We start from the raw sequence: 13,952 nt of genomic DNA on the forward strand, positions 1-13,952 counted from the left end.
CCAGCTCAAGTATCTGGAATGAGCCCACCGCTCGGTGAGCAAGTAGTGAAAGAAGCAGGAGCGTGGACTCAGTCACTGTGGAAATAATAGACACAGAAGCAGCAAAACCAACTGGTTGAAAGGGAACCTTGTGGCGATGCATTGTTTTTTGCCCAAAGCTGTGACATGAGTTTGTAACTCATAAAATGATCTCTCAGGAATAGTTCCCGCCCCCCTTTATATTAATTTCAGTCAGGAATAAAAGCCGCCCTTTTCTTCATAAAATACCATCTTCCTGATGGGAAGGATACGTGTACGTGAAACCGACATTACAGCAAAAGGCCCACAAATAGACAGAATAAGGAAATGAAGACATTTGGACAAGGACACAAGTGCAACATGAGTTTATTGTCAAACTGGTTATTAAGACATGAACTTGATTAATGCCGTATCAAATCTTAAACTCCGCTGTAATAAAGTGCAGATTCAAATCAAGTTGCCCTGGGAGTCCTCGTACATTTTTCCATGTCTGGTTTTGAACTGTCAGGTTAAATAGACTGCAAGATGAAATCCTATGAATTACGAAAAGCCCTTTTTTTTTTTTTCAACCCACACATCTAAAGCTAATGTGCAAACGAGATAATTCACAAAGCTTTACTGTCCTGTACGTCGAGGCGTCCTCCCACTCACTCCGGTCTTCGGTTCTCATACAGTTGTACGACATGAGTAGAACGGTCCTAGCTGTAGTCTAGTTTTGGAGTCTAGGAGTTCTCATGAAAGGTTTTCCGCAGTGATTGGTTGGTTGATATGCTGCTGCACATGCACAGTGAGCCAATGTTGGTAACCCATCTAGATTTGTTTTGTCCTTTTTGATCATGATTATTAAAAAGAACAGGATTTAAATGTCGGCCATGTATGAACGTTAAGAGGTCACTTCTGTGTACAAGCCTGCACACGCTCCAGCGGTTGTAGACAGAGTTTGCCCGCTGTGGCTTCTAGTGGCAGTCATGTGCATTGTGGAATCTCCATGGGTGCCACTCCGACAAAACTCGCGCCCTCAATAATTTGTGTAAGCTCAAAAAAAACAAAAACACTCTGCATACAAGAAAACACACTGCGTGGCACTCGCACATACACACACACACACACACACACAGTCAGTCAGATTCATTCACTCTTCTTACAACAATCGATACAATGTTTTTTGCGCCCCCCCCCCCCACACACACACACACTTACTTCTCTGGGTGAAGTAAGGGGATACTGAAGGAAACGGCAGCAATGAGGTAAACACAAAAACTCATGAGATATTGCACAGACAAGTGCCGGCACAGAATACAACAGTCTCTCTTTCCAACAGCCTAGCCTGTGCATAGGAAGAATAAAGCACTTATGGTGTTCGCAGACATTAACCCCCTCTCGTAAAGCTTTGTTATACACTAAAGTGGGAACCACAAAGGAGTCTGGAATCCACACCACTTGGCAGATATCCAGAGTTGCATGACGATGACTGAATATTTTGTAAAAAGTACAAAAACAAAACAAAAACAAAACCCTAATGAGTGAGGAAGGGTCCATGACTGTTGGCAACAGTGATGGGACAAACAAAAAAAAACAACCTGAAGTCCCAGCATATGTAGAAACGCCTCAACCCTTGCTTTGAGAAGAGAGAAGCAGGCAAAGTTGAAGCTGTGTCGGAGCCAGCATGGAGATAAATCTCTCAAGTTTCATTCAATAAATAGCATAGTGGAATATGCAAAAAAAAATTAAAAAAATTCTAAAGCAAAAATACGTAAACCCCTTGCTCAGTTCATCCAGAGACACAATTGTATTTGTCCACGTTGCATCGGAAATGTTTCCCCACAGGTCAGGTCAGAGCTGTGGCTCCATGAAGGAGCAAATGGGAAGAGAATGGAAACTCACTCCTCCGTTCACGCCCATCATTTTTCAGTTTCATCTCGTTGAATGAGGACATTTTTGTTCACACGAATCTTCAAGTTCTTACAATCCAAATAGTTTGAGTTCACAAACCTAACCCAGAAAAATAGTGTCTTTCAGCTCAAAACACCTTGAACTATATTGCTCCTCGGGTCTGTCCAGTCCACTCGATGTGATCACGCCCCCCCCCCCCTTCCTCCTCTTTTCATCTATTCCCCTCTACTCCACCACAATCATTATCTGTGGAGCAAGACGAAGGCCTCTAGTTTCTCGGGGATGTTTCCCCGGTAGACGAGGCTGTGCTTGACGATGGCCCTGGCGGCCAGGCACTGCAGCGTGGTGTGGTTTATGGGCTGGATGATGTTTCTGGACAGCTCCTTCTCGTCCAGGAGGTCGCAGGCCGTTTGTTGGAAGGCGTTGGTGCTGTCAAAGTGAGTCCCGCACGATATCAGCAGGTTCATGATGTCAGGGTGACCATTGGACGCGGCTATGTGAAGGGGGCTGGTGGGGTTGGGAGAGATAACAGATCCGCTATGTGATTATACTACAAAACATGTCATCGTCGGTGTGGTCGGACATGTTCATGTTACTGGTTTAACTGGTGGCCGTCACAATGGTGCAGCTGAGAAGCTTTTGAGGCATTTTTCATTTAGCTTCTCGGTTTACAGACAAAAGAAATAAAATGATTGTTCTGACCTTTTTCCTACCATGTTGTTTCTTATGAACAGAAATATAACCAGTATAGAGAAAGAACAATTATGGGAGCTGAAACTAGAGTGGAAGAAAAATAAATACAGAAACAGACCTGTTGTCATCTTCATCGCGGCTGTTCATATCTGCCCCACACTCAAGAAGGATGGAGGTGACGGTGAGGGAGGGGAACTTGCAGACGGGGTAGCGGCCCACACAGGTGGTGTTGCGGTCGACTGCCAGGTGTAGTGGACTGTAGCCGTTCTTACCACACGGCTGGAGCTTCAGGAATCTGTGAAGATTTGGAAAAGACTTTTCAGGCAAGGGACAGCAAAGAGGTGACGATGAACTAATGAACTACAACCTTCATGGTAACCGCACGAAGCAAGGGCCACAGTGTCCCAACCGACAATGAGGTTTGAATGAATTAGTGGCACCAATTAGACATCTTGATGCACGTGATGCATTGACACAAATTTACAAAAGGCCCGTGGCAGAAGTGGAATGCATCGTTTAGCTCTTATTTGGTTAAAAAGGGGCGGAGTATGAAAGTGCTGCGACTTGTGCAAGTTCACACTACCAAAGCAAATACAAGGCAGAGCATGAAAGAGACATTTTTAGTAACAAGGTCAAAGAAAAGCACCGCTACAAAAAAATTCAGTGGGTGACCTCGCTCTACAAGACTATCAGGGCTGTTTTCCTCACAGAAGACAAATTGTTGCCAATAAAAGTAATCTACGCAGAGACTCACTTATAGATGGTTTCCTTTTTGAAGTGGTCCTGCTCTGCGGTGCAGGGCACCTTCTCTAAAAGACAGATGAGGTGCAGGATGATTGACAGGGCCTTGCTGAGCTGGGCAGGGTCGGGAGGCATGGGTCCATTTTGTGTAACCGCCCGCTCAATCTCCAACACGCTCTTGGAAAGGATCCCCATCAAGTCCTCAAATGACACCGATGTCCCCAGGAGCCCTTTGGCTCGGTCCTGCAGCATGAAGGAGAAGAGCTCAGCGAACGACAGCAGGCTGGAGGCCGTCATGGGGCTGAGCGGGTCCAGGTTGCTTTGCTGCATGTCCAACGCATACTTCCACAAATTGATACAGCGCTCAAAGTTCCCGGAGTCGGCGTAGACGGCACCTCGGTACCGGATGTAATACGACGTGTCTGGGTGTTGCGGGCCGAGGATTCTTTCGCGGATGAGCAGCGCCTGCATGCGCATCTCATCTGGGTCAGATATCAGCCCGTCCAGCTCTTCTCCGTTTGTTACCTAGGAGGAGGATTACAACGTCAAGACAATGGCAGGGTGGACATATTTTGGCAGTTTAGGGGTTAACTGTCAGGTTTTCTTTGTTCCATTTCTTCACAGCAAACAGAAACAAATGCAGCCGGTGTCTGCAAATACAAAAAAAGACTAGCAGCTTTTTTTTGTGCACGGTGACTTTAAAAGCAGTCATCCTGCTAAACTCTGTGCCGTCGTCACCAAATTATGACCACGTCAGCAATAATAAAAACCTATAATTAGAGCATCAAATGCAATGCGGAATCACTCTGGGGTTGGCGCTTGTTGGAAAAAAACAGGCTCAAACGAATACTCACCTCCCTGGCGTAGTCGTATGCCATGATCAGCTGCTTGGCTTCCGCTTTATGGACGATGGTGTTACTGTCCATGTACCTGAGGTCCATGGCTCTCTTCCAGTATTTCAACGCTCCGAGCAGATCTCTCTTCTTGTCAACAAACGTGGCTCCCAGGAGCTCCAGGGCATCGATGCGCTCCGTGGGGCTCGTCTGCAGAGAAAAGAACAGCATGTTATTCAACAGATTAAACACCAGAACCCCTCGCCTCACATGAACCCATGCAGACAAACTCTCCATTTGTAAGAGACGGAGCCTCTGACCTGCTGGTGCATCGTGAGGTCGTCTACGATGTTAGTGTGGCCTGTGACGCTGGCAGACAGCAGGGGCGTCATGCCGTAGCCGTCCTGCTCCATGGACGCGCCAAACTGCAGTAACATCCGCATGATCTCAAGGCTGCCCGACTCAGCACAGTCATGAAGCGCCGTGTTGCCTGCATACATCAAGCAAACAGTCTTATTATTTCCACATTGAGACCTAGAAAGTTACAGCAAAGCCAGGAGTGCAGTCGTTTACCCTGGACACTGTCCTTTCTCTGGGAATATACTGTATTTAAAATGGCTGCAGATCAGCTGGTAAAAGGATTTTTGTGGAAGCTGCCATCAAGTCATTTATCTGTTAAAATTCTGTTCATTCTGTACACATGGCATCTATTGCACTTCTGCCCATCATGGGAGAGGGATCCCTCCTCTGTTGCTCTCCCACAGGTCTCTCCCTCTTTTCTCCCCGTTAAAGGGTTTTTTTGGGGGAGTTTTTCCTGTTCCTATGTGATGGTTCCGGGACAAAGGATGTCACATGTGTACAGATTGTAAAGCCATCTGAGGCAAATTTGTAATTTTGGGCTATACAAAAATAAATTGAATTGAATCGCTGTCCTGCAAACTAGGTCACTAAACCCTTGGATATCAGGGTCAATCATCAACAAAAACATTGTTTTAAAAAAATTCAACATTTGGTTCTTTAAGTAAATCAAGTCAACCCACCTAATAAAAAACACTTTATTATGTCCATCCTTACCAGCCTATCATGTCAATGTAACACTTGTGTAATGCTGCTTTCGCCTAGCCGCTCTAAACCAAGGTACACTAAGGTTAATCCAGATTCAAGCAGACCAGACCGGGTTAGCCAGGGATTAACCATTATTTATACTCCGTTTTCCTCTAGTTTGGATGGTTAAATGCCTTCAAATAGACTGTTTGCTTCAAATGAATGCTATACCAATTTATCACCGTGTTGCCATACATTTGCCACAATGCCTCTCGGACCTTCCTCAAAACCAGGTGCGACCAGAGCAGACACCTTTTCTGGGGGGGAATATCTTCCACATCAATAGTTTTACATGGTGAAGGACGCATGTTGAGCTCTGCTCTTCTGGATGATAAATTCACTTCCACTAACGAAAACAAGTTAATCCCGAAACTAAGGAAATTCTTCACAGAGCCAGCGATTAGTCTGAATACTCATTATGCGCTTCCAAGCTGAATTTAGGCTACCTTAAGCTGGAGTGAGGAGGGCACCTCACTAACAGGTGTTGTACTGAAGGAATAAACTACGTGTTGGTTGGTCTGGGGAGGAAGAGAGCAGCAGACCAAAGCCTTTGAGGCAGTTCAAATCAGCTGGGAATGTAGTTTCCGTTGTTTTTGGAAACTTGCCACTTCGTATCTTGCACATCTACTCCATGTTGGTTCAGCTATTATGGAAGATCTGAAGATCTGATGATCTGATTAGTAAGAGAGCTTTCCACCTTAATCACCACACAGGATACTGAAAAGCTTGCTTGTTAGCAAACGCTTTGGTTTGTGCACAATAGAGCACCTGCTGCTTTTTCTCCTACCAGTCAGGTGAACTGTCTTGACTTTGGTGTTTGGGCTTCATTAAGCAAGTAAAGGATGAGCTACAACAGCGCCGTTTTGACACTCAAATGTGCAAAAAAAATAATACTGCTTGCAGGTTTAACAGATACTTGCATGGCAATCCACACATATACCACATAAGTAGTAGGTATACATTTGTGAGGGTATGATCATTTTAAAGACACGGAGCATGTGGTCAGAGGAGAAGTGGATTATAGTTGATGGTACGTCTTCAGGGCAAATTGATAATTTCTCCAACCATGAAAACTGGTCAATTTTGAATTCCAGCCTTCCTCCACATCTACAGTGGTCCACTGATTGATAAACACATTTATGCAGGATATCACTTTAATGCTTTTCTCTTCAAGCAATCCTGTGGGCGGTCATCATGTAAAATTTAAATATAAAAAAAACAACTAAAAAACACAAATAGACACTGGTTTTAATGTATTCATAGAATAACATTCAAGGAGAGCTTATGACACACCCACTGAATCAGTCCAAGCTGACATACTCGTCATCACCACAGCTTTCCATTGTGAAACCAGAAGTTCATGTTATTCTGTCGAGTCATTTCACATGGAATATGCAGACACTAATTACCATCTCATATTGTTGACTCCTTAATGCAATGTGTGCATTTAGAACTCCGTGTGTATGGAGGGCATTTCACCTGTTTGCAACATATTTTTTCAAAAAGCACTTGCTACTAGACTGTGAAATACTTCTATTGCTCTCTCATTTTCCTGGCAACACTACTGTGACATAAGGAATACAAACCATATGAAACTCTGGATTGTAGTGTGTCGTTTGATGCCGATAGCTGTGAGTGCGCTATCCACTGACCTTTTACACTTTTCCTGTTGACATCTGCGCCTCTCTCCAGCAGGTACTGCGCTATCTCCTTGTGTCCTTTGTAGCAGGAGATCATGAGACACGTGTGGCCGTGTCTGTTGGCCACCTCCAGGTCAGCTTTGTGCTCCACCAGGTACTTCACAATGTCCAGGTGACCGTCAAAGCAGGCCGCCCTCAGGGGGGTCGAGTTGGTGAGGGTCGTGCTGTTCACAGAAGCTCCGTGGCCCAGCAGGGACTGGACCACCTTCAGGTGACCAGCCGCCGAGGCTGCCCACAGAGGGGGCGCCCCCTCGATGGTCTCCCCGTCAAAGTTCACCGACCCACCGACCTCCACAGGAGCGCTGCAGCACTCCAGCAGGTACTCCACCAGGTCCAGGTGGCCGTATCGGGAGGCCATGAGGAGCGGCGTGGCCCCGTTCGTCTTCTCGCCCATCAACTTGGTCACCTCGTGTCCATCTTTGTTCTCCAACAGCTTCTGAAGCAGCCGGAGCTTACCGTCCCTGGCTGCGTTAAATACTGCAGTCTTTAAATCCATGTCTGGGTGTTAGTTTCACCGTTTTAAGAAAAAGGCAACAATGTCCGTGAAACAAAAAGGTGAACGGTATCTCGAGGTGTAGCGTAGCTGGACAGGTGGAGCTCGGGACCCTTTGTTTACAAGAAGCTCCACTCACGAGCTAACGGGAAACACACTCACGTTAGCGAGCGCTTTGGTTAAAACCCACGGCAATGTTTGACTTTCTAAACTTCAGCTTTAAAAATAGCCATCACCAGCCTGCTCTGTGACTCTTTGAATAAAGTAAATTAACTCCGATTTTTGAGACGACCCTTGGTCCAGTAATACATTTGTTAGCAAGGTGGCTAGTCAACTTCCTTGATCTCTTTAGCTGAACCAACTAGCTTCTCTGAGCTGAACTAACGTTACACCTCTTTATTGATCGTCCAACCGATACTCAACCACCGACACGTCTTCTCCTCGACTCCATTATATCTGCTTCCTGCGCCTGTCATTGTCCCACAACACACTCCCGAGACGGTATTTATATTCGCTTCCCGAGGGCCGAGATACTGACATCCACCCCCACCCGTCACGTCGTGCTGCTGTTAGCTTAGCCTGGTGAGCGACGGTTGCCTTCTTGTTCGTCTAAACACTCGGAGGATGTCCCCAGAGTGTCAGAGACGTTTGTCTTTCACACACGTCCAAAAGCACGCGACGTTACCAGACGCGACCCCCTAAATACCAGTCGTCCACGTAGCCACTCAGCAAGCTGGCACGACAACAGTCTGAGCGAAGGTAAACAGGGAAGAAAATCCACCCACGGCTCGACCGGATGATCACGACTCAGTTTCTGTCAAATCGCAAATCCAGCGCAGTCTTTTTTCTCGAGTAACGCAAATGATTGACGGTGTGAACAGCCAATCACAGCGCTAGCAGACTGTGACGTGGTCGATAAGAAACAACAAAAGGAGATTGCTGCTTTTCAGGGAACCTTGGATTTTATAAATAAGAAATAATTACCATGTAAAGAGGAACCAGCGTCAGAAGATTTCTTAAAATACGTCCTATGTATCTTCCGGATTAAAAAATATTGTCTGGGTGCAAATATGACTGCGATGGCCTTGATTATATCTCTCCCTGCAGGATAAAATAAGCATGACCAGAAGATATATCCAAATACCCTGAAAAGCAAGTGTTTATTAATGATGAATCAATAAAACAATACTGAATACATGTATTCAGCTGTCTCAATTAAACAGTTCCCAGAATGCATCAGAGCTGAATTTGTTTTTAAAATAGTGCTGCAAATGATTACATCGTTTAATCGGTTGATTGTTTTCTGGATTATTCAGTTGTTTAGTCTATAAAATGTCAGAAAATTGATCAGTGTTTACCAAAGATGACGTCCTCAAATGCCTTGTTTCTTTCCACAACTCAAAGATATTAAATTTACTGTCATAGAGTGAAGAAACCAGACAAATATTCAAATATAATTAATATTCCTTATTTCAGTTTTTTTTTTTTACTTTTTTTCTGAAACAATTAATCAAACCAATCGATCCACTATCAAAATAGTTGTCGATTAATTTAATAGTCAACAACTAATCGATAAACCATTGCAGCTCTAGTCCAAAAATGACCTGTCAGCGCATACAGCTAAAGCTGAAAAGCCAACCCTGCACCTCCTACCAAGACTGTCAAACATTATGTTATTATAGTTATTTTCCAATGCCTCTAGAATCAGTAATGACAGTTAAACAAGACCAAACTATAAGAGCATAGTTTTTGGTTTTGTTCAGTGGGTTACGTGTTAAAGTCTGTCTTTGTCTGGAATATAATATTTATCTCACATTACAACTGTGTTCTGCTCATTCAGGTTGTGTACTGTAAAAACTCTACAGGTGAACTTCAAAAGTTATTTCATGTTTCGTGTCTAAGAGCAAAATCTTCCGTTAGATTTTGTTTACAAATCAAAACAGTGACAGAAAGAATGACCCACTGACTTTTACGTGATTCCTGTCTGGAGCAACACTACCAGCTTAAAGTAAGCCTGTAACTGCACTCTCAACTGTTTAGAAGCAGTCATATAATATAGAGCCACAGTAGATTTAAGCCGTCTAAATCTTCCTTCCTGTTCCTTTGGAAAATCAATTGAGTAGGCAGTCAGGGATAAAAAAAAAAAAAAAAAAAAATTCAAATCACATTTACAACTCAAAGGTACTGGAATTAACTTATAATCAAGCAATTTTACAACAGTGCTGTATAAAACCAAAAGAGCAACATCAGCCCACAAGATAAATAGGTTGTTACACTTCAAACAGCAAAGGCGGGACTAGCTATAACATTGCAAGGGAGCCAGTGAAAGACATGGTGCACTTAAAATTGCTGGCTAAACACACAAAATGTGTCATTTTCAAACAAAAGAATAATATCCGTTATTTCTTTTTTTTTTTGTCTTCCACACTGAGTCGCATAGATAATAACATTTTATGAGATAGTTCGCCTAATAACTCATCTAAAATGACAAAGATCATAAAAACACAACACAATATCTACTCTCTCACTTAACACAGCGAGGTTTAATAGAGAAAAAAAACCAGCGTATTTTTCATAACCAAATGCAACCTTAGTGGGGTAAAACTCTGCTTAGCTAGTGTGGTTTTAGAGACCCGATGCTCTGCCCGTAAAGAAATAAACAAAACCATAAACCTTGCAGGCTGAGTACATCTAGTCACAAATTACACTCTGTCATTTCAGTGCACAGTTTGGGCTGAAAAATGGAATAGATCAGGGAAAGAGCATTTGAAATGACGGGGGTAGAAAAGAACATAAATACAATCAGAACACATTCTGAAATTACTTCAAATATTTTAAGTATTTAATGTCTGCTTTAACTATCTGACCGTAATCGGCCTCCAATACAGATAGTTACAAGTAACAAAAGAAAGCCTTTCTTTACGTTCTCTTTTATCCCGCAAAAACATTTTAAACGTACATAACTTTTCAGCTCAAGACTAATTTGCATAAAGTTAGTAAGAAAATCAGCGCTGAGTACGGATGACGTGTCAGATTGTACGACCTGGCAGTTTGATATGATCCAATTTCAGATCAGCACTGATATTCTAACCTACTCTGTGCACAGGTCCAGGTACGGATAAAGAAAGTGGTGAATCAGATCCCGGGGCTCAGAGACTGTTACGATCCGACGCGTGTTGTAGTGGTCTTCCTGTCAGAGAAGAAGCTTCTCAGCAAGACCACCTGACTGATGCTGACCACCAGAAGTATCATGGCCTCGCCGATGGACCAGAATGCAACACGGGTGTTGAGGTCCTCTGCCCGACTGCGTCCCTGTGCCTCACGAAGGCGGAAGTGGGTCTGGTAGTCGATGATCGACTTCAGGGCCTCGTGGATCGACACGCAAGCTGACTCCATCTGGAAATGGTGAAAAAAAAATTTAAAAAAGGAAGCGAAGACATAAGATATTTTGACTGTCTTTGACAAATTTATGTTAATCACACTTTTTGACCCTACAACCATCCACTTTAGATTTGGAACCAAGTGTTTGACTAGTTTATAACTATAAAAGACTAAGTCTACTAGCTGAAGTAGTTCCTTGTCCACTGCATTCCTCAAAAATATGTTTTCATCTAACCACAAAAATATCAAACCACAACTGGGTGTAGTGGTGACTGCAGAATCATGATCAAGGGTTAAGTTTGGTTCGTTCACTACCACTTTTTCTGACTACATGTTCATCTTGTAGTACACACTATGCAAGAATAATATTTTCTCTTTTTAACGTTTAATCTGTAATGACTGACAGGTGTGCCAGTCATTACAGCAGTTTAAACCTCTTTTCAGGTATTGGGTGGAGCTTTGCTGGGAATTCCCGAAGGACACAAAACTATTTCCAGGAACCACAAAGGCGTTAAACTTGTTAAACACGCTGTTTATTGCAGTATTCTCCGAAATGCCAGAGGAAGGACAAACAATGTACTGTGAAGAAGCAAAACAACTGATACCAGCTAAACGCCATAAACCAACTTTGTCAATGCCAAGGAGGAATTGTAATTAACTGTAAACTCATATCTCATATTTATGGACTACTTTATTGCCTTAATATAAGCGGTTGACAAAGAAGTAATTTATTAAATGTATTATAATGAAACGAAGGTTGAATATCCTGAAAACAATTTGATTTCAATTGAAGAAAAAAAGAATAAAAGAATCAGGTTTAAGTCAGAATTACACAAAGAAAAAAGCATGCATGTAATTGTTCAACATATACTCTTAAAATGTATAGAAACCTAAAGAAACATGCAGTCCCTCACACGCAAACATGTAAAAGCATGTGCATCCTCGCAGACACAGCTTACCTGAGTGAGAGCAGTGACTCTGTTCTCATTTGGGAAGAGTGGAGGGTCGTCGCCAACCTGGAAGTCAAAGTACACCGTCTTGTGTGTAAAGGTGGAGAATTCGTTACTGAAGCAGAACTTGAAGGTGCCATTCTTGGCCGCTGTGAAGGTAAAGCTGTCATATTGCTTCTTCATCTCTTTGTAGAGTGTAGTGCCTTCTGGGTCCTCCAAACGACAGTCCACATCATAATGGCCACCGGTCACCACCTGGGAAAACATAAAGACGAGAGGACACGATATTTAATTTTCTTTTTTAAAGCCACCATGCATTGTGACAAGTAGTACGGAGGATATGGACAAAACTCATGTCACGATTGTAACATCCAAATCAGTCAAATGTGGTATTTTACTAAAACACAATTCAATAATTTCCTAAAATATGTTTTCAATTATCTAATGTCACAAGTTGTGCAGATTTTAGTCATATTTAGGCATAAAAGACTGGCGTGAAGAGATAATACAATCGATGATCCTCGGCTCCTCCATTCCACATGTCGAAGTGTCCTTAGACAAGATACTGATCCCCACATTGCTCCCTAAGGCTGGGCCATCAGTCAGTGTGTGTGTGCGTGTGTGTGAACAGGTGACATGTAGTGTCCAGCGCTTTGAGTGGTCAGAAGACTAGAAAGGCGCTATATAAATACAAGTCCCTTTACCATTTATTATAAATATAATGAATAATCACTCATCCCTAGGAAAGAGGCAACACAGTGGCCTAATCTAATGGAAGCTAAAGGCCAAATATAGCTCTCGCTAAGATCTTTAAGATGTAGGCAATATGTTTATCAGGAGGACTGGACTGGTTTTAATATTTACTTTTTAAATGAATTATTTAGGCAAATAATTATAACTTTAGCTAGTAACAGGAAACCCACAGATGTATATGAAAATATATATAAATCATATCGTTTATATTGTACTAAAATTACCAAATAAGTCTGCATACTAGTGCAACATTCAGAGTTATGTTGTTGTATATGATGGTACCCATAGAGATAGACATTTTGTTTATGTAGACAAAATCCAGCTGTTAGAGCAACGCTTATGCATCAATAAATACAATGAGAAGACAGGAAAAGGTCCCGTGTGTTTAAAAGAACATTTTAGACGTTTGTTGTTTGTATTTTAGAAAGTCTACCATGAATTCATCAGTCAAGATAACCAGTCTGGACTCAGATCTACAGCTTAAACATGACAACTTCCCATTAGGACGATTATTACGGTGGAGGGCTGAGGTTTTGTCCTAAAGACGACCCACGCACCTGAAACTCCAGCGTGCACTTGGTGCCGATGATGATGTCTTCGTAGAAACACTGCTTGGCGTTGTCTGGTAGCTCAAACGTTAGCTCGGAGCCCAGCACCAACACGCAGAGCAGCTGGGCCGATAGCACCTGCAGCAGCAGCCGAAAGAATCCGTACATCCTGCAGACCGAGAGCCAAGCTTCACAGTGAAAACCCGAGCGGACCTGCCGACATAAACGGTAGCAGACACCAAACTTAGTTCAACAGCGTTGGAGGCAAAACAGACAAAAACGGTGACGAAGCAAACCCGGACATTGATATCAGCGACAAGCTGTTAGCTTAAAGCTAACTGGCCTGCTGGCGAGCCTTTATATTTAGAGACACAACGTCACGAGGGATTTGTAACATGTTCTTATGCCTAACGTTAGTATATTAGTGTATTATGGCCACTAAAGTAAAAGCAAATCATAACATTAACATTTCTTAATTCATTATTTTGTCCAAGTCAGCATTAGCTACTCACCTCAAAATGCTCAACCGGATGCGCCTAACGCTAAGTAACGTATTACAAACGTAACACGGCATTGGCTGTCTTCTGTAAGACCCGCCTCCTGCTCTCCCTCATTGGTCAACAGATAAGAGGAGGAGGGCTTATGATGTCACGTGGGCCACGTCCTCATACTAGAGATGCGTATCCTCCTTTTGTCAATACACACGAATGAGGCTGCTATTGAATAGATACATTTTAGATACATTTCTGCATCTGAAAATTATGTTTTGTATAGCAGTGGACACGATACCGTAAACGTACTTAAAAGGCTGGTAGATTGAATACAAATATTTGACAACAAAAATC

The 13,952-nt window shown here is 42.9% G+C and overlaps 2 protein-coding genes across 3 annotated transcripts; both read right to left on the minus strand.

Annotated features, from left to right (window-relative positions):
• Positions 1 to 368: 368 nt before the first annotated feature.
• fem1c (fem-1 homolog c) lies at positions 369 to 8,305 on the minus strand. Its single transcript, XM_076099304.1, has 6 exons — positions 6,935 to 8,305; positions 4,499 to 4,668; positions 4,200 to 4,388; positions 3,359 to 3,870; positions 2,723 to 2,899; positions 369 to 2,418 (listed from the first exon to the last, which is right to left on the minus strand). Exons 1-6 carry the CDS (start codon positions 7,476 to 7,478, stop codon positions 2,154 to 2,156), a joined length of 1,857 nt encoding a protein of 618 aa, XP_075955419.1. The 5' UTR covers positions 7,479 to 8,305; the 3' UTR covers positions 369 to 2,153.
• A 311-nt stretch (positions 8,306 to 8,616) lies between these two features.
• Positions 8,617 to 13,728, minus strand: tmed7 (transmembrane p24 trafficking protein 7). 2 transcript variants are annotated; one of them, XM_076099312.1, is made up of 4 exons: positions 13,620 to 13,728; positions 13,117 to 13,320; positions 11,816 to 12,061; positions 8,617 to 10,871 (listed from the first exon to the last, which is right to left on the minus strand). In XM_076099312.1, exons 2-4 carry the CDS (start codon positions 13,273 to 13,275, stop codon positions 10,635 to 10,637), a joined length of 642 nt encoding a protein of 213 aa, XP_075955427.1. In that variant the 5' UTR covers positions 13,276 to 13,320; positions 13,620 to 13,728; the 3' UTR covers positions 8,617 to 10,634. The 2 variants fall into 2 exon arrangements, with proteins under 2 accessions (XP_075955427.1, XP_075955426.1); XM_076099311.1 differs by lacking the exon at positions 13,620 to 13,728 and having other exon boundaries at positions 13,117 to 13,593.
• Positions 13,729 to 13,952: the final 224 nt, after the last annotated feature.

The sequence above is a fragment of the Anarhichas minor genome, unplaced genomic scaffold (assembly GCF_050575085.1).
Source record: "Anarhichas minor isolate MPS153535 unplaced genomic scaffold, ASM5057508v1 ptg000025l, whole genome shotgun sequence".
NCBI classification, from domain to species: domain Eukaryota; kingdom Metazoa; phylum Chordata; class Actinopteri; order Perciformes; family Anarhichadidae; genus Anarhichas; species Anarhichas minor.